We start from the raw sequence: 21347 nt of genomic DNA on the forward strand, positions 1-21347 counted from the left end.
GCCAGCAGCTGAGAGGCTTTCCTAACCTTTCCTGGCCTTTCTCTTACATTCAAATACAATTCATCCCTGCTTACAATAGCCGGGTGCCAGTGGCTCACACCTGTATAGTCCTAGCTACTCAGGAGGCTGAGATCTGAGGATTGCAGTTCAAAGACAGCCCAGGCAGGAAAGTCTGTGAGACTCTTATCTCCCATGACCCACCAGAAAATGGGATGTAGCACTGTGGCTCAAGTGGTAGAGCACTAGCCTTGAGCTGAAGAGTTAAGGGACTCGAGCGCCCAGGCCCAGAGTTCAAGCTCCACAACTGACAAAAAATAAAAAACCTCAAAGGCCAAGGTAAAATTAGGCCAAGTGGAGGAGCGTAATAGAGTAAATGGGCTTTACTAGACAGTCCTAATAAAGACATCAGTACTAAATGACAAAAAGCAAAATAGTCTGAATTTCTGGAGGGAGAATCTCAGATCTTGGATGGATCTTGGATATAGTTAAATATGGAGTCTCAACTCTAACATGATAAATATTAGCTAACCTCAATATATGTGATCAGGGCAAGAAGCTGCAGCTGCCACTACCTGATAAAAGTTAAGCATCAGCATATTAAAAAAATGAGATTGAGAAGAAATTGAGAGCCCTCGGAGGGCACCTTCTAGACCAATGGAACCACGGGTGTTTCAGGGTTATGGTTCAGATAAGCAAGACCATGGAAAATGGGAAAGCTCATGGTAGATAGCTTCCACAAGAAATGACAAGAAAAGGCTTTGAAAACTTTTTGTTGGCTCTTTAGAAAATTAACAACAGAGAACTCATCTACTAAAAGGTAGAGAAACGATAGCATAGAGGTTTTTGGCTTTTCCTGTACAGGTCGGCCATTACACCTTCCACCATCTTTCCATTGTTTAAGGCGTCTGCAGGAACAGAATGCCTCTCATGTGACTCTCATCACATCATGTTGGAGATCCAGGTCATAAACAAAACTTATGTTGACTTCTATGTGAATAATGATTCCTTAAAGACAGCAAAGGGCCATTCATATTTACCTATCCAGTAAAAGGTAGTCGGTTATGGGGCTTGAACTCAGGGCCTGAGTGCTATTCCTAAACTTGTGCTCAGGCTAGCACTTTCTGTTTGAGCCACTTCCAGTTCTTTTTTCTGGGTGTTAATTGGAAATAAGAGTGTCATGCCCTTTCTTGTCTGGGCTGGCTTTGAATTGCAGTCCTCAGATCTCAGCCTCCTGAGTAGTTAGGATTACAGGCATGAGCCACCAGCACCTAGCAAAGAAAACTTGTTCTGATAAAGCATAAATAAAATCCTTTCCCAACATAACCTAGTGCAAGAGAGACTTACTTCTGCTCAAGAGCACTAAACCTCATGCTCAACAATCAATCATCTTTCAGATTTTGTGTGGAGAGATAATAAAAACAAATTGGTTTTGGAGTTGTTTAGATAAGAATGTAACTAAAAGTATGGTAACATGCTTGCCTAGCAAGTGCAAGGCTTTGAGTTCAAAGCCCAGTACAAAAAAAAGACAAAGCATTAACAGCAACAAAAGAATATAAACTAGAAAAGTAGGCCAAAGGTCCTATTTAGAATTTTAGCATGAGAAATAAGGTTTTGGTTGTGCATGCATGTACAACCAGATAATTTTTATATGTGCGTGTGTATAATTTTTTTTTTTTTAGGTACTAGAGTTTGAACTCAGGGCCTTGAGCCATGTCTCTAGTCCAAGATATATACATACATACAGATATATAGCATTCTCAAGTTTGCAGAATGAAAATCTGTATATTATTGGCAGAAGGTACTTCCATTTTAGGTTAATTTAATTATGCACAAAGGCTTTACAAACTTTTGAGATTTTAATCTCTCAAAAGTGGCTCAAAGAGGAAAAATAGGAGAAAAAAAGCCACTTCACAATGGCTTACTCAAAGCAACTGCTTTTTATGCTTAGGCCATATCTGGTCATACACTATCAGGGATTTTCAAATGTTGATCAATCCAATCTGTATTTCACAAACTGAGCCAAAGCCAGTTTCTTTTCTCATTATGACAGCTCATACTGAGAATAATACATATCTTCAGGTTACTGTGTGTGTGTGTGTGTGTGTGTGTGTGTGTGTGTGTGTGTGCACATGCGCGCATGTGCTGGCCAGTCCTGGGGTTTGAACTCAGGGCCTAGGTGCTGTCCCTGAGCATTTTTGCTCAGGAATAGCACTCTACCACTTGAACCGTACTTCCACTTCTGGCTTTTTTGGGTAGTTAACTGAAGAGTCCCATGAACTTTGCTGTTCTGGCTGGCTTTGAATCTTGATCTTCAGAACTCAGCCTCCTGAGTAGCTAGGACTGCCTGCCGGCTTCAAGTTATATTTTTAATTCCTATCCTTACATTTTAAAATCTATTATATGTGCTGAATGCTGAGGGAATTAAAGATGCCTAATTCCTATGCAACACACATTTGTAATGAAACCCAAGTTGTTAGCATTTAACCGTCAAGGTAGTTTAACTACACCATCTTTCCTATGAACAGCACTTCTCTGGTTAGGAAAGGTTCATTTGTGAATCACGCCTACTTACATGAAAAACTGAGAACCATTGGTATGTTTCCCTCGATTTGCCATTGACAAAAGGAACGCTCTGTCATGTTTGAGAATAAAGTTTTCATCTGTTTGAAGAAAACACAAACTCGTCAGCCTCCCATGATAAGCCACGTTCAAAGTAATAATGTTCAAGTAATAAACAGAAAGCAAAGGACGAAATTCCTCTTCTGGTCAGTATAGTTATTTGACAACATTTAGAAAAAAAATCTTTTAACTAATCAAGTCATAAAAGCATAAAAGGCCCAAAGATTCTAATTAAAGCCTTGAGAAAAACGAACATATATTTAATATTTTATACAAACAGCCTTAGAAGAGTCACTTTTAGTAGCAATGTACTGTAGCTAAATGATATATAAGATGTTAACTTTCAGAGAAAACAAATAATAAACTTTTAGGAAAGCCTCTAAAATAAAGCTCATTTCCTTCAAATTCCCAATTAACCTACCAAAAGAACTACACATGGGTGAAGCTTAATAACCCCTTTATAGGTGTAATTTTCATATGTAGGTAATCTGTTAGTGAATGGAAGCACAGCTAGTCTATGAGAGAAAAAAAATTATAAAAAGTTTTATGGACATGTCTAAATTAAACTAAGTATATGGATAATCAACAGGACCACAAAGTTATCTAAGGAAGAAAGTTTTATAAAAATAAAAGTTTAATTGGCAAAACACCATTTTTAAGGTATAAAGGTATCTGCTACACAGAACAGCTACATTAAAGTGGGCCAGGCAGTAAGTTGAAATTGCTACATGCTAATAGAACCAGCAAGGTTAGAAGAGGGGAAAATTTGTCATTAAGGTCGCTTAGAGATGGTTTTCACTCCAGCAGAAACATCCTTAAAATTAACTCGAACTTCCTTTTCACACTAATACAAACAAATCTTTCTTCAGAACAAGAGAAACAAGGAAAAAAAACTTGAAAAAATGATTACCTTGGGAACAGGGCTTCTGAAAAAGAGTAGTAATCCATTTTCTCCCAAAGGAAATATAAAAGACTATTATAACACTGCAGCTTTTAAAGCATTAAACCTAATGGATTTTTAAAAAAAAAATAAATCTCTGCAACTGACTTTTCTAAGGCTTTTTGGGGCAAGTTCAATAGTTAAGATTTATTCAAATGCTACTACTGTAGGAATAAAACACAATTACATAGTTTTAGTATACAAAAGAAAACATACAAACCTTTGAGAAAAGAAGAAATATCACTGTATTTAAAGAAATTGCTAGGTTTAGGGGAGGGGAAAAAAAATCCACAACCAAATTCTTTTTCCTGATGCAGCAGTAACAACTCATTGGGAAAAGAAAACAGATTCAGATGCATGTATGTAAATAACATAAAGAAGTTTCCGAGTCTTCAAACAAAATAGAAATTCAGCAACAATCCTGACCCAGACTGTCCATAAATTTATTAGGAAGGGTACAAGGGAACAGAATTGGAGTTTGTGTTACTGAGCTTCGTTCTCTTACCTTTTCATTTTGCAAAAGACCACATTCTCTATAAACAAAAGAATATGTTGACAGTTTTAGGCAGGAAGATAGGAGTTTTCATGTATATAGTTTGCCTAACCTCCATGCTGAAAGTCATGTTTAACCATAAAGTTAGCCTTAATTAATCTTGTCAATTAAGTTATAGATTACAATAAAATTGATCCCCAAATTCATGCAAATAAAAGTATTTTCATGCAGCATTAGTTTCATGCAAAAAGTGAACTATATATAAGTAAGCCTCTCTTCATTAAAGGTATATGACCAAACTTGACTTGCTTTAACATCAGAACTGTAAAGACCATAAAATATAAAGCCTTACCTTTAAAATAGCCACCATAAATTGATTCTCCACCTTTTCCATTACCTACAAATAGAGCTACATTAAGCAAAGTGAAGATTTAAACACACTAGCATGTATACATGCATCATGCATATAATGAACATAATATATAAATTATCTTATTTTTGAGACAGGATCTCACTGTGTAGCTCAGGCTGGCCTCAAACTCATGAGTGTATGTCATCACGCCCAGCTACCAATTATTTTTGATCATTTCAATCTATTGAAGGAAACCTCATCTTATAATTGCTGCCAATGGCCAGAATTTTAAGACTCCTCACTTAATGTTAGAATATTAGAACAGGCTGGGAATATGGCCTAGTGGTAAAATGCTCGTCTCGTATACATGAAGCCCTGGGTTCGAATCTTCAGCATCACGTTTATAGAAAAAGCTGGAAGTGGCGCTATGGCTCAAGTGGCAGAGTGCTAGCACTGAGCAAAAAGAAGCCAAGGACAGTGCTCAGGCCCTGAGTTCAAGCCCCAGGAGTGGCAGAAAAATAAAACCAAACAAACAGAATAGTAGAATGCCATCTCCAAAGGCATTCCACTACCCACTTATTTCTAATAGTAATCAGACCTACCAAGTTCTACAATAAATACAACTGGACAGTACTTTGGGGCTTGGTGTAAAGGAATTGACTTAAGTGTAAATGGAGTAAATGATATGAAAGTCAAATGAAAATGGCATAGTACTTCACTTTTTCATACTTTCTGGAGCTACAAGATTTAAAAATAGTAACTAACCAATAATAACAGGCAGTTGTTAATGGTTGGCAATAATAAAGAGCTATTTTAAAACCTCATGGGTGTAATGATTAGAAACATCACTTTTAGCTCTACCTTCGCTGAAGTCCCCACCCTGAATCATAAAGTTTTTAACCACTCGGTGGAATGTGGAGCCTTTATAACATAACTTCTTTCCAGTGGTTTTCCCACGGCCCTTCTCCCCTGGGAGAAAAAAAAAAAAAAGAAACCAAGTTTTAGCTGTATACAAGCCCATCCCTCCATGAAAAGAGCTCAACAAATTAACTGTCAAATTCCGGGGCTACAAAGTAGCTCAAGTGGTAGAGCACCTGCCTAGAAAGCATGAGACCCTGAGTTCAAATCTCCAGTAACACCACCCACACACCTTTCCTATGTGCTAGGTACTGTAAAAGACGTAAAGAATAGTCAGATGCCATGGAAATTTAACACACAACTCAAGAAAAGAATACAAAATATCATACATAAGTCATGGAGAATGAAATCTGAGTTGCTGGATGTGTTCAAAGTACTGAAATTTGTACTTTTTTACCAAGATAAATCAATTGTGAAGGAAAATTCTTTCTTTCTTTCTTTCTTTTTTTTTTTTTGCTGGTCCTGGGACTGGGTTCCAGCCCTGAGCTTCTTGGTACACAAGGCTAGCACTCTACCACTTGGAGCCACAGCGCTACTTCCAGCTTTTCTAAGTAGTTTATTGGAGATAAGAGTCTCATGAGGACTTTTTTGCCCAGGCTGGCTTTGAACTGCAATCCTTAATCCTCATATCTCAGCTCCCTGAGTATCTAGGATGACAGGTATGAGCCATGAGTATCTGGCAAGGTGAATCTCTCTCTCTCTCTCTCTCTTTTTGATTCTACTACATAAAGCAGATTCTCTCTCTCCTCTTCCTCTCTCCCCCTCTCTCCCTTCCCCTCCCTCTCCCTCATCTCATTTTTGTGAAAATATCCACTATGCTAGAAAAAATAAATAATTGAAAAAAATCCTCTTACCTGAGCATAGGCAAAGAAAATTTTTGCATGTTTTCGGACATATGTCTGAGAAGAGCTGAAACATAATGCGACCAACTGAAATAAAAAAAGGTTGGGAAAAAAAGGAACAAGTTGATTAAATATGTTTTAGACATAAAAACAAAAATAGATAAACAGGTGTAAGTAGAAAAATCTGTTTTATAGATTCTGACTCATGGCTATAATCCTAGCCATTCAGGAGGGTGAGATGTGAGGATTGTGGGTTTGAACCCAGCCTGAGCAACAAATTCCATGAGAATCAGCTCCAATTAACCACGAGGTATAGTTCAAAGTGGCAGAGTGCTATCCTTGAGCAAGAGAGCTTAGGGATAACCCAGGCCCTGAGTTCAAGCCCTACAACCAACAACAACAAAATCCCATTTTATAGTTCGCTTTGTTAAAGGTTTAACAAGAAAATAATAAATGGGAGATAATAAGTAACAAAAGTTCCATTCAGTCTTTCTCCACTCCCCCCGCCCTGCCCCGACTCCAGTTCTGAGGTATTAAACCCATCTAACTCTATTTGTTAACTGTTTTAAGTCACATGCAAGACATATACAAAGGTAAATGCCTGTAATCACAGTGCTCAGAAGAGAGATCTGAGGATCTGGGTTCAGGAGGAGCCTGATCAAAAGTCATTATCAAGGCCCTATCATAGTGTATATCATAAGACAGTCTCTGTGGCTGGTACATTTAGGGAGGATTCTTCTGCATGCTATTTTTAGCATTCTTCCTTGAAGAACCCCATGTGGGGCCAGGAATGTGGCTGCTGGTAAAATGCTTGCCTAGCATGCACAAAGTCCTGCTGGGTTCAATTCCTCAGTATCACATACACAGAAGAAGCCAGAAGTGGCACTGTGGCTTAAGCAGTAGAGTGATAACCTTGAGTACAGAGAGGCTCAGAGCCCAGGCCCTGAGTTCAAGCCCCAAACTGGCAAAAGGAAGAGGAGGAGAGGGAGGAGGGGGTGGAAGAGGTGGAGGAGGAGGAGGAGGAGAAACAAAGATCTATGTGTGGCCAATTTCCTGAATTGCACCACCCAACTTAATACACTGATTACTAATACATTAATCTTAATTCTTGTGAGAGCAAAAAGTATTGGTTTCTTAGAAGAACCAACCCTAGGAATGAGAAGGAATGGGTCTGCAATTTCCATACTGTCACAACGGTTCACAAACTTCTTCAACCACGGGGCTTCCTATAAATTCCTCTAAATCCTCAAGTTTTCCTTTAGATGGTTATCATTTGCTTATGTTTATTATTTGGCATACGCATGATCTAAACTCAGAACTTTTATTTTTATAACAAACATTTTTGATATGTAAATGACTATTCCACAGAATTACTGATTTTCAAGTATGACTAAAATCCGAAATTGCTGAGTGTAATGGACTTTCTAAGGAGAAAAATATTTGGCTAAAGACACAAGTGACACAAAGCAGGGCTAACCTAATCCCTGAAGCCCCACAGGCATGTTCTAACATGGAAACTGGAAAAGCAAGGTGCTGGGTCCTGTTGTAGATCCCGACTCGACCAGTAGGTGGCAGTAACCACATCAGTCCTGTACAAAGGGTGCCTTGCTTTTTAGAAAAGCTGTCAGACAGCAAGCAAAATCTAGAAGGACACTAAGGAATGTAAGTAGCACTTCAGTACAAGTGGGCCATTTAATCAGATGTTCAGCAGCTCGGGCCTACCACGCCATGATGCCAGCCATCAGAGGTCACACACGTGTGGCCTTGGTGATCGTGGGTCCTGTGACCGTGCATGCAACCAACCATAGGAGAAAACATGTAGTGAACACACAGGCTTCTTTTCTCCTTGTTCAAGTGGCTTGAGCATGTAAGGATTTTAGTATCCCTTGAATACCAGATGACTGATGGTGTATGTGAGGACTGGGAGATGGACCCAGAATTGTTTCACTCCCCACTGCACCCCATTTACCAGAACAGAGCTTGGTAGAGAATAGGTGCTCAATAAAGATTTGAATATTAACACTTGAAACAAAATGATTCAAAGGCAGAGATTTAATGAAATGCATTTGCATAAATGAAGGGCTCCCCAACATATCAACTAAACAAGCATTCCATGTTTACTAGGAAAAATTATTCTAAGTGGAGCAAACATCTAGCTGAAGAAAGCCACTCATTTTCAGAGCTATAAAGGAAGACACTCTGGCATGGAGGCATTAGAATTATGTCATTTGAAATAGCCAGCTTTTGTGCTCAATAGAAATATTAGCAGAGGGCTGGGAAGGTGGCTTAGTGGTACAGTGCCTGCCTAGCATGCATGAAGCCCTGGGTTCGATTCCTCAGTACTACATAAACCAGAAAAAGCTGGAAGTGGTGCTGTGGCTCAAGTGGTAGAGTGCTAGCCTTGAGCAAAAAGAAACCAGGGATAGTGCTCAGGCCCAGAGTTCAAGCCCCAGGACTAACAACAACAACAAAAAAAGTAACAAGCACACAAAAGGCACATTAGCATTGTATTTCCCCCCACCCCAGGTCCTCAGCCCCTCCCACTAGCCCCCAGCACAACCCATACCTGAACTCCCTGCCTAGAGCTATAACTGGCCACCCCCTAGCACCTTCCTACTTCCCCTCTATATAAGTGACCATTTGGATTAAGGTGCAGATGCCATATTGCTCCCTCTCTTGTGGGAGATATGGTTCCACTAATAAATCTCCTTATAAACCTTCTTCTCCTGTTGGTGACTATCTCTGCATGGTCCTCTGGGATGGCTAAACAGATTCTTTCAAACATCACTATTAAATAATGCTATTCTAGAAATTCTAGTCAAGGATAACATACCTCTCATGAAGGCATACAAAACAACATACTGAAATATTAATGGTGACACGAGTTGCTATTTATCTTTTGCCAATTAAACAACTAGTAGACAAAAATTATAGAATAAAAATCATACTTTTTTTGTGAGTCCTGGGCTTGAACTCAGGGCCTGAGTACTGTCCATGAACTTCTTTGGTTCAAGACTAGCACTCTACCACTTGAGCCACAGTGCCATTTCCAGCTTTTTCGGTTTATGTGGTACTAAGAAATCAACTAGGGCTTCATGCATGCTAGGCAAGTACTCTGCCACTAAGCCACATTCCCAGCCCAAATCACCCTCTTAATAGCCACAAAAATTTTTCTAAGCCAGGTGTAGTGGTCACTCCTTTAATCTCATCTTTTGTTTCAATATTTGGTCTTTCTCTCTAGCTTCTAACATAGAGCTTCTAAATCTCTTGGAATATTGTGGATGATAAGAACGTCTTTCAGCTCATGCCTGTCATCCTAGCTACTCAGGAGGCTAAGATCTGAGGATCATGGTTCAAAAAGCTGTCCTGGACAAGAAAGTCCATGAGACTCTCAGCTCCAATTAAGACTCCAGAAAACCAGAAGTGGCACTGTGGCTCAAAATGGTAGAGCACTAGCCTTGAGTAGAAAAGCTCCAGGACAACACCAAGGCTCTCCTGAGTTCCACAGACAAAAATAAAATAAACAATAAATAAAATAAACAAAATGTCTATAAAGATAACTGCTAGTTTCAGGATGGGAACTGATTACCAGAAAGGCCTACTCCCCAATCTCCAAAGAAGGGAAAAAGTCTCAAGATTCTCTGATAAGTGATGCTGACACTGAAATGATAACACCTCTATAAAAACTCTCAGACAGGGCGTATGGTGAGGTATGTGGTGTTGACCAAGCATGAGGGAGGATCCTGAGGTCAAAGAAAGACAGCCTGGGCTCTACTGCCAGACTCTGGGAGTTGAACTCAGGTTTTGTGCTTGCTAGGTAGACACATTACACTCAGCATGCACCCAGCCCTTTTCTGCATGGTTCTTTTTTTTTGGCCAGTCCTGGGCCTTGGACTCAGGGCCTGAGCACTGTCCCTGGCTTCTTCCCGCTCAAGGCTAGCACTCTGCCACTTGAGCCACAGCGCCGCTTCTGGCCGTTTTCTGTATATGTGGTGCTGGGGAATCGAACCTAGGGCCTCGTGTATCCGAGGCAGGCACTCCTGCCACTAGGCTATATCCCCAGCCCCTGCATGGTTCTTTTGACTTCAGTCTCACTTTTCACCCGCAAACACTTGGGGAGTGGGCGCCATCTATAGCAAGGCTTACAGAGTGAAGAATTTATAGGGGAGACAGAAAGATGGCGCCGACAGAATAGGGAGGCACCCCGACTTGCTCCAACTGAATAGCGAGCTGGGAACTCCAACACCCAACACCCCATCAAGAACCCAGCAAAACCAGCAGCCAGAAGCAGTGGAGAAACGCAGGAAAACAAAAAGGAGCAAAAAAGAAGAACCGAAAACCTACACGGAGCCGGAGAATCTCCGGGGCACCCTCCCCCCACCAGCCGACCCTGGCCCAAACAGGGCCAGGCTGGGAAAGGGGAACCCGGCGATCGGCAGACAGGCTGCCAGGAGCGCAGAATTCAGATAGCGGGAGACCCCACGGACACAAGGGAGGGTGGGAACCAAGACGCACACCGGCAGCGACGAGAAGTTCGGGTCCACACCGGGTTCGGACAAGGGAATCCAGCGCGCCAGAAAGAGGGAACCGGGGAAGCCACCACGACACTTCGCCAACCCCAGAAGGACCAACGGCTGCGCGGGACACACACACAAAGCAGCAACTCTGAGTCCCCCATTATCCCCTCCCCCAACGGGAGACCAGCTATCAGAGACCCAAGCCCTACAAAGAAGCTAGATCTCCCTCCCTCTCCCTCCCCACCCGAGGGAACAAAGAACCCCCAAATCAGGCGGGGAGCTCCCATCAGGCGCTGGGAAGCCAGTTTAGTAGGGGAAGGGCGGAGCAGCCCCAAGGCCCCACAGGTTCCTGAACTGGCAGAACTGGCCCCGCCCCCTTTCCAACAGGGGCCGGGGGACGGCCAGCAGTGCAAGCCCCACCCGAGGTGCCTGGACCTCGCAGACTCTTACAACTAAAATCACAGGCGCTGGTGGGCAATACATGCCCAGCAGGGACACCTGGGCCTGATCACGTCCCCCCCTCGCAGCGGAGGCGAGGTCTGAGGGTGCTAACCCACACCCGGACAGCCGATCCCACTGGGCCCCACACATACCGCCCCCCCAACGGACTCGCGGGAGGGCGCAAACACAACCCAACAACCCAGGGCTCGCTCTGGGAGGCATATCCCGCTAAAGTGCCTGTTGTAGTGGACGCACAGCGCACCGGAGGGCGGGGCGCCCGGCGACAGCGCCCACTCTGGTAGGCATACCCCGCACTGGTGGGCGGGGCCACAGCGACAGCACCTGCTGCTGTAGACACGCCTACACAGGAGGGAGGGAAGACCTACACAGACCTCCAGATGCGCAAATCACAAAGAAACATAACTCAGTTCATTAAAGGGCAAGCCAACTCGCCAGCTCCAAAAAGCAGCACGACTGAAGAGGAGATGGAGACTAAAAAAGCAAATGAGGCCATGTTAACAGGAATGATCGAAAGCGTCAGAAATGAAATCAGAAAACAATTCCAGGAGTTTAGAGCGGAAATCTGGAAGGACACCAAGGAAGCCAAGAAAGAAATGGAAGCAAAAATAGATACAATGCAAGCCTCCTTTAAAGAAATGGAAGCAAAAATGGATACAACGCAAGCCTCCTTTAAAGAAAATCTCCACATCCTGAGAATTGAAATGCATGAAAAAATAGATTTAAAATACAACTCTTTAAAGGAAGAAATTTCCACGATCAGAGCTGATATGACAACCATAAATAGCTCTCTGACATCCATAAACTCCGCAATTGAAAACATAACACAAAGAGTGGACCATATAGAATCCAGAATCTCTCGCCTGGACGATGAAGCAGCCGACAACAACCAGAAAATGACCACACTCCAAGAAAAGGTGAAGCTTCAGGGAAGACTAATCCAGGAACTAATGGACAAAGACAAGAGATATAATCTGCACATAATTGGAATAGAAGAAGGAGCCGAATACCAGAGCAGAGGGCTTCATCATGTTCTCAATAAAGTTATTGCAGAAAACTTCCCCAATCTCACAGGGGATCCCATCCAGGTAACCGAAGCCTATAGGACACCTGGCAGGCCAGACCCCAGGAAAGCCACCCCAAGGCACATAATATTCAAGACTACAGACCTCAAGATTAAAGAGCAAATTCTGAATTCAGCCAAAGCGAAGAAGGAAACTTTCTTCAATGGGAAGAGGATTCGAATAACATCCGACTTATCCACACAAACTTACCAAGCTCGAAGCGAGTGGAAGAACACCATCCAAGTACTTCAGAATAACAATTTGCAACCTCGGATCAAATATCCAGTGAAATTGGAGTTCACATTCAAAGGGAAAACCAGATCTTGCCACACCAAAGAGGAGCTAAAGGAGTATGTGAATAAAAAACCAGCCCTACAGCGAATTTTAAGAGGGGAACCCTACCCAACAGAGATCGTAAAAGACACACAGACAGAATCAGAAAGAAACTTCAATAGCCAAAGTCCAGCAGAAAGACCAGCTCACTAAAGACAAGAAAAAAAAAAAAAAGAGGAAAAAACAGCCCAACAAGAAAATGGAAGGAGAAAAAACACCCCTATCCTTGATCTCTTTAAACATAAATGGTTTAAACTCCCCGATAAAGAGGAGCAGACTGGCAGAATGGATTCGCAAACAAAAAGTTGACATCTGCTGTCTACAAGAGACCCACCTTACAGCAAGGGACAAAAACAGGCTTCTAATGAAAGGATGGAGCAAGATCTACCAAGCAAATGCACCCACCAAAACGGCAGGTGTAGCCAGTCTGATTTCAGACAAGCTGGATTTCTCATTAAAGTCAACTCAAAAAGACAAAGAAGGACACTACATATTAATACAAGGAAAAATCCAGAATCAAGAAATCACGGTGATAAATGTATACTCACCAAACAAAAGAGGCCCTACATATGTCAAGCAAATTCTCACAGAATTACAGAACAAGATAGACGCAAACACAATCATAGTGGGTGACTTTAATACTCTTCTCTCTCCAAGAGACAGATCCAACACCCAGAGGATTAGTAAGGGAGCTGAGGACCTAAATAACACCATTTCCCAAATGGATCTAACAGACCTATATAGAACCTTCCACCCTACAGAGACCCAATACACCTTCTTTTCAGCAGCCCATGGATCATATTCCAAAATAGACCACGTCATAGCCCACCATGTATTATATCTGATCACACTGGATTAAAGGTAACTCTCAACAACAAAGGATACCTCAGGGGCTATACACACTCTTGGAGGCTAAACCCCATGCTGCTATCCAACACTTGGGCCACAGACCAAATTAAAGATGAAATCAACGAATTCATAAGCCACAATGACAAAGAAAACACATCACAAAGAAACCTATGGGACACAGCTAAGGCAGTACTGAGGGGCAAGATCATTGCACTCAGCACCCACATTAAAAGAATGGAAGCAGAGCAGGTGAATAACCTCACGATGAAACTAAAACAACTGGAGAAACAAGAAATGACAGAATCTAAAACGACTAGGAGGGGAGAGATCACAAAGGTTAAAGAAGAGATAAATCTGATTGAAAATAGAAAGACCATTCAACAAATAAATAAGACTAAAAGCTGGTTCTTTGAGAAAATAAACAAAATTGACAGACCCCTTGCAAGACTTACAAAAAAAGAGAAGAGAAGAGACTCATATACGTAAAATCAGGGACTCTACCGGAAAAATTACAAGTACACACGATATTCAAACAATCATAAGGAGCTATTTCCAAAACCTCTACTCAGCAAAAAACAATAATTTTACAGAAATGGATCAATTCTTAGAGAAGTACAAACTGCCCAAACTGAACCCAGAAGAAATAAATCAACTAAATAAACCAATAACTTACGGTGAGATACAGGAGGTAATCAAGAACCTCCCTACTAAGAAAAGCCCAGGCCCAGATGTTTTCACCAACGAATTCTACAAAACCTTTAGTGAGGAGCTAATACCAATACTCCTCAAACTCTTCCGCGAAATAGAAACAGAGGGAGAAATCCCAAACTCATTCTACGAAGCTAATATCATACTCATTCCCAAACCAGGCAAAGACCCAACAAAAAAAGAGAACTACAGACCAATATCACTAATGAACACAGACGCAAAGCTCCTCAATAAAATATTAGCTAACAGGATCCAGAAACTAATCAAGAAAATCATATATCATGACCAAGTAGGCTTCATCCCTCAGTCACAAGGATGGTTCAACATCCGTAAATCAATCAACGTAATTCACCACATAAACAGATCTAAAATTTAGAATTACATTGTTATCTCGGTCGATGCCCAAAAAGCCTTTGACAAAATACAACATCCATACCTATTAAAAGCTTTGGAGAGAACAGGAATAGATGGAACATTCCTCAAAACAATAAAAGCCATATACAACAGACCAACTGCTAATATCATATTAAATGGAGAGAAACTTAAATCATTCCCCCTAAACTCAGGAATAAGACAAGGATGCCCACTCTCCCCACTTCTGTTCAACATAGTGCTGGAATCCCTAGCCATAGCAATAAGGCAAGAGGAGGACATCAAAGGGATCCGCATCAGCAAGGCAGAAATCAAGCTATCCCTATTTGCAGACGACATGATCTAATATCTGAAGGACCCAAACAACTCAGTACCCAAACTCCTACACCTAATAAACCATTTTGGCAAAGTAGAAGGATACAAAATCAATTCACAAAAGTCAGCAGCTTTTCTGTACACCAGCAATAGACAAACCCAAAAGGAAATTATGGAAACAATTCCATTTACAGTAGCCAAAAAAAGAATAAAGTACCTAGGGATCAACTTAACCAAGGACGTGACGGACCTATTCAATGAAAACTACAAAAATCTAATAAGGGAAATCAAAGAAGACACAAGGAGATGGAAAGACCTCCCATGCTCATGGGTAGGCAGAATCAATATAGTGAAAATGGCCATATTGCCCAAATTGTTATACAAACTCAATGCAATACCTATCAAAATCCCAGCCACATTCTTCACTGAAATAGAGAAACCAATCCATAAATTCATATGGAACAGCAAAAAACCTAGAATAGCCAAAGCAATTCTAGGCAAAAGAAGCAGTGCAGGAGGTATCACAATACCAGACTTCAAGCTTTACTACAAGGCCATCATAACAAAAACAGCATGGTATTGGTATAAGAACAGATCGGAAGACCAATGGATTAGAATTGAAGATCCAGAAATAAAACCGCACTCTTACAGCCAACTGATATTCGACAAAGGAGCTAAAGACATACAATGGAATAAACATAGCCTCTTCAACTACTAGTGCTGGGAGAACTGGGCAGCCATATGCAGAAAACTCAAAGTAGACCCAAGCCTATCACCATGCACCAAGATCAATTCAAAATGGATCAAGGACCTCAATATCAGACCTGAATCCTTGAAACTACTGAAGGACAGAATAGGAAAGACGCTAGAACTTATAGGCACAGGAAGGAACTTCCTGAATAGAGTCCCAGGGGCACAACAAATAGGGGAAAGACTCGACAAATGGGACTACTACAAATTAAAAAGTTTTTGCACAGCTAAGGTCATAGCCACCAAAATAGAAAGACAGCCAACGATATGGGAACGGATATTTACCAGCACAGCAACAGACAAAGGCCTGATATCTGTCATCTACAGAGAACTCAAAAAACAAAGCCCCTCCAAGCCCAATAAACCTATTAGGAAATGGGCAAAAGAGCTAAAGAGAGACTTCACAAGAGAAGATATAAAAATGGCAAAGAAACACATGAGGAAATGCTCAACATCCCTGCTAGTAAAGGAAATGCAAATGAAAACAACCCTGAGATACCACCTCACCCCAGTTAGAATGGCCTATACTCTGAACTCAGGAAACAACAAATGCTGGAGGGGCTGTGGGGAAAGAGGAACCCTTCTCCATTGTTGGTGGGAGTGAAAATTAGTACAACCACTTTGGAGAACAGTATGGAGGTTTCTCAAAAAGCTCAATATAGATCTACCCTATGACCCAGCCATACCACTCCTAGGCATCTACCCTAAACAGCAAAACCCAAGATATCAAAAAGACATTTGTACTTCCATGTTTATCGCGGCACAATTCACAATAGCCAAAATATGGAAACAACCCAGATGCCCCTCCACAGACAAATGGATCCAAAAAATATGGTACTTATACACAATGGAATACTACATAGCGATTAGGAATGGTGAAATATTGTTGTTCACAGGAAAATGGTCAGAACTTGAACAAATAATGTTGAGCGAGACAAGCCTAGAACACAGAAAACAAAGGGGCATGATCTCCCTGATATATGACTGTTAACAAAGGGAGACGGAGAGACAGTAGAGACCAAGTCTGTGAATACTGTATATGTTCTTGATACATTGTATATTGTATATATGTCTACCTGACCTAGACAAGGGATAGAAAAACAGGACGTAAGATATCACAAGAAATGTACACACTGCCCTACTATGTAACTGTACCCTTTTTGCACAACACCTTGTAAAAAAATTTATGTTCAATTAATAAACAAATAAAAAAAGAATTTATAATTAGGGAGTTTATTCTGTTTGTTAGTTTATGCAGGGTCAAGAGACTAGACCCACGGCTCAGCACATGCTAGAAAATACTCTTACCACTAAGCTCAGCCCACAATTAGATGCTTTGAATGCAATTTTTGAGAAAAGCTTTTGGGAGGCTCGGTCTTCACATCTAGATAACTTCCTCAGTAACCCAGGTCTTGCCTCCTCTGCCTAATTGAAAACAACCTTTTTAGGTTGTTTTCAAACCTGCTTATTCCTGTTAACATTTTTTGCTAAATAACTGACCATCTGAGTAAGTATTATGTCCCACCAATTATTCAGGCTAAACTATAGGTTCTGTAAAGCTGTGCCCTTACTTGACCCAGTACACATGCAATAAAAGCAGTTTTTTCTTAAAGATAAAATTAATGTGTCTGTGTGTATGTCAGATATTGCACAAAGCTCTTTACAAACATAGACGGTTCTGCAAGTACGTAGTTTCAGAATTTTAAGAAATATTGTATTGTAAGGGCTGAGAGAATTTGGCTTATAGGTAGAGTGCTTGCCTAGCATGCACAAAGCCCTGGGCTTGATTCCTCAGCACCACATAAACAGAAAAAGCCAGAAGTAGAGCTGTGACTCAAGAGGTAGAGTGCTAGCCTTGAGCAAAAGAAGCTCAGGGACAGCGCCCAGGCCCTGAGTTCAAGCCCCAGTACTGGCAGAAAAAAAGAAAAAGAAAAACTGCATCACTGGCTGGCAGTGTGGCTTAAGTGGTAGAGTACTTGCCTAGCATGCATAAAGCCCTGGTTTCAATTCCTCAGCGCCAAATACACAGAAAAATGGCGCTGTGGCTCAAGTGGTAGAGTGCTAGCTTGAGCAAAAGAAGCTCAGGGACAGTGCCCAGGCCCTGAGTTCAAGCCCCAGGACTGGCAAAAAAAAAAGGAATTATTGCATTGTCATGAGAAATGAGGATAGAGAAAAGACAAGGGAATTTCAAGTTACAGTATTTTTATTTCTTATATTAGAAATGCACACTAAGAAAAAAATACAACCACTATATTCATTAGGATTATCAATACTGAAAGCAGATATTTAGCTGTAAAATCTAAGCAACACTGAGGAACTCCTACAAATTGACCGCCCAGCACTTTTGCCTCCTTCTGCAGCTCTGTCAATAAGCATGGTGACCTTGAAATCACTGTTGAGACCAAAACGACTCAGATTCACAGAGCTGGTGAACAAACTGCTCCTCCCTGCCACACTATCACTTCTCCACTACTAATTAACATTAGTTGTCTGCCTAATTAAAATCATGCTCTTTAATCTACCCCATTTAAATTCATGCTACAAAAACACAATGTCTAAGGCAGGTGGGTGGTACTATTTAGTAACTCCTGTCAACAATCTTTATTGGACAGGCACTAGTGTCCTGTTTAACTCATGAGCAATTAAAAAATGGAGGTCATTTAAATTTAATAATGTGTTTACTTTCCATTCATGAGCTTATAGCCTAGGGGGAGCTCAGGTAGGAGGTACACTCGCATGCTCCTTTAGTACCAATCTGTTCCCTCTAGCTTGAGTCTATAGTTTGAAGGGAAATTGTCAATTGTGACTATAACTAGTTATACTATTATCTTCTAGAACCATATTAAGATAAATAGGACTTCCACTTTACAAAGAGGTTAAATGGCTCAAGCAGGTTCACAAGTACTACTCATTATCTCTTAAAACACATTATCACTTCCCAGGGCTGGGGATATGGCCTAGTGGCAAGAGTGCCTGCCTCATATACATGAGGCCCTGGGTTTGATTCCCCAGCACCACATATACAGAAGATGGCCAGAAGTGGCGCTGTGGCTCAAGTGGCAGAGTGCTAGCCTTGAGCAAAAAGAAGCCAGGGACAGTGATCAGGCCCTGAGTCCAAGCCCCAGGACTGGCCAAAAAAAAACAACAAAAAAAAAAACCCAAAAAACAAAAACAAAAACACATTATCACTTCCCAATGTTTTAAAATGTATATTTACTAAGGACACACTTTCAAGTCTTTCTATGTATCTTAAACAGAAAGTAAATACACCCATTTCAACCATAGTCTCAATGATATCTATTTTGATACACTGCCAAGAATGTACAATATTGCTGTCAGATGCATATAACGGAAAGAAATTCCTCTACATGCCCCTAAAGAAACTACACTGGCTATCATGTTTGAAAACCAAGTTCAAGCCTCTGACAATACAAAATGCTTAATGTTCTATTTAAAAGGAGAAAATGCTAACATCCTCAAAGACCAAAAAGGGCTATACTGTAGAAGAGAAAAGGACATGAGAGATAACAGTAGCATCTGATGCTAGAATGGATTCTGTATAAGTGACTTTTTAGACTAAGAGAATATGTAAATACTGTACAGATGTATTTTATGAGGTACTGACAATATCCCTATTCTTAAGAAATACATAGTGAAGGACTGATGTGGCTTAGAGGTAGAGTGCTTGCCTAGCATGCATGAAGCCCTGGGTTCGATTCCTCAGAACCACATACACAGAAAAAGCCAGAAGTGGCGCTGTGGCTCAAGTGGTAGAGTGGTAGCCTTGAGCAAAAGAAACTCAGGGACAGTGCCCAGAACCTAAGTTCCAGCCCCAGGACTGGCAAAAATAAAAGAAAAAGAAATACACAGTGAAGCATTTCAAGACAAAGAGCTATGATGTAAGCAACTCACACGGAACAGTTCAGAAAATATAATGTGTGGGTTTCAAAACGTTTGAGGCTAGTTGGGCCAACACAGTAGGAGCTTGTCTCAAAAAGGAAAAAACAAACAAAGAAGACTGCACAAAACCCACAAATAAATGAAAAGACAAATGCAAGCACAAGGAACATATTAAATACAGTTAAAAACAAAATGACAGAAATTGTCAAAGTGGATAAAAATAAATAAAAATAAGATCCATCTGCTTGCACTCTACAAGAAAGCCACTTTAAATATAATACAAAGTAGGATGAACAGATTGAAAAATGATACTCCTTGTTAACACTAGAAGAAAGCTCAAGTAGCTATATGACACAGTAAATTTTAGAGCAAGAAAATTACCAGAAACAGAAAGGGTTATTACAGAATGGTAAAAGAATCAATTCCCTAGGAAGAGAACAATTCTAAATATGTATGCATCCAATGCCTTATAGGAAATTTAGCAAAAACTAGCAACAGTGCAAGAGGAGGGGCTGACTTAGTGGTAGAGTGCTTGCCTAGCATGCATGAAGCCCTGGGTTCCATTCCTTACTACCACATAAACAGAAAAAGCCAGAAGTGGCGCTGTGACTTAGGTGGTAGAGTGCTAGCCTTGAGCAAAAGAAACTCAGGGACAGTGCTCAGGCCCTGAGTTCAAGCCCCAGGAAAGGCAAAAAAATAAAAATAAAAAGTGCAAGGGGAAATAAGCAAACAGACAATTTTACCCAGACACTTCAATACTCCTTTCTTAAACAAACAGAAAATCAGAGAGACTATTGAAGAATACTATTGGTCAACTTGATTTAATTGACATTTTGTAGACCACTCTGGGCACCAATGGCAGATTACAAATATATACATACATATATATATATAGGTTATGGACAACCAATTAAATCTGACAGACACTACTAGTCAAAATTCAGATTCACTAAAAAGTATCTGGCTTTAAATGGCTGAGAACCTGCTTACTAAGTGAGAATACAAGTTCAAACCCCACTACCACAAACAATAACAACAAAAACCTACATGCTTACTAGACTACATGTATAATACAAATATGAAACAGACACATTGTATTCAGAGCTGGGATTTATCCCCAAGATATCTTACATACATGTGAATATTCCAAAATCCACAAATATCTTAATTCCTGAAACATTCCTGGTCCTGTTCCTTCTGATAAAGGATACTCAATCTCTACTTAGAAGTTGAAATACTTATAGGTAATGTCAGTTAAAAAGTCTGAGAGAAAATCAGAAAAAGAAAATGACTAACATCAAAATTTTTGCGAAACCTATAAACCTTCCTCTATGTTTATATAATTTAGCTCTTATGTTAGAAAAGGAAATGAGCTAACTGTCCACCTTAAAAACTAAAACAGGAGCAAAGCACTAGAAATGATAAAAACAGAATTTGAAACAGAAAAAGAGCAGGAGAAAATTCAATGAGACTAAAATGTTTCTTTGGCCATAAAACTGACAAACCTCTAAACAGAAAAAAAGACATAGTTCATCAATATCAAGAGAGAAAGATAACATTACTTAGACTAACAACTCTATGTATATAAATCTCACAACTTAAGCAAAATGCATCAATTTCTTAAAAGCCACCAAAATGCCACACTGGTGGCTCACACCTGTAATCCTAACTTCTCAAGAGGCTGAGATCTGAAGATCAAGGTTCAAAGCCAGACTGGTCAGGAAAGCCAGTGAGACTTTTACCTTCAATTTACTACCAAAAAATGGAACTGTGGCTCAACTAGTAGAGCACCAGCCTTAAGCACAAGAACTCAGGGACAATTCCTAAGCGGAGTTCAAGCCCAGGACTAGCATAAAAAAATTAAAATATGAGCCACCAAACTACAAAACTCACTCAAGAAACAACATGAATACTTC

At 40.7% G+C, this 21347-nt stretch overlaps 1 protein-coding gene across 9 annotated transcripts in view; it reads right to left on the minus strand.

The window, feature by feature from the left end:
• Nktr (natural killer cell triggering receptor) overlaps nt 1-21347 on the minus strand; it is a 48183-nt gene that overhangs the window by 23710 nt on the left and 3126 nt on the right. For 5 of the 9 annotated variants that reach the window (XM_048334695.1, XM_048334704.1, XM_048334703.1 and 2 more), the window contains exons 3-6: nt 6177-6251; nt 5266-5373; nt 4405-4449; nt 2573-2660 (exon numbers count right to left, since the gene is read on the minus strand). In XM_048334695.1, coding sequence (XP_048190652.1) covers nt 2573-2660; nt 4405-4449; nt 5266-5373; nt 6177-6251 — 316 coding nt within the window. Of the gene's footprint in view, nt 1-2572; nt 2661-4064; nt 4723-5265; nt 5374-6176; nt 6252-21347 lie in introns of those variants that run through there. The other 4 variants (XM_048334698.1, XM_048334702.1, XM_048334701.1 and 1 more) reach the window with 4 other exon arrangements.

This window comes from Perognathus longimembris, chromosome 26 (assembly GCF_023159225.1).
Source record: "Perognathus longimembris pacificus isolate PPM17 chromosome 26, ASM2315922v1, whole genome shotgun sequence".
Taxonomy (NCBI): Eukaryota; Metazoa; Chordata; class Mammalia; order Rodentia; family Heteromyidae; genus Perognathus; species Perognathus longimembris.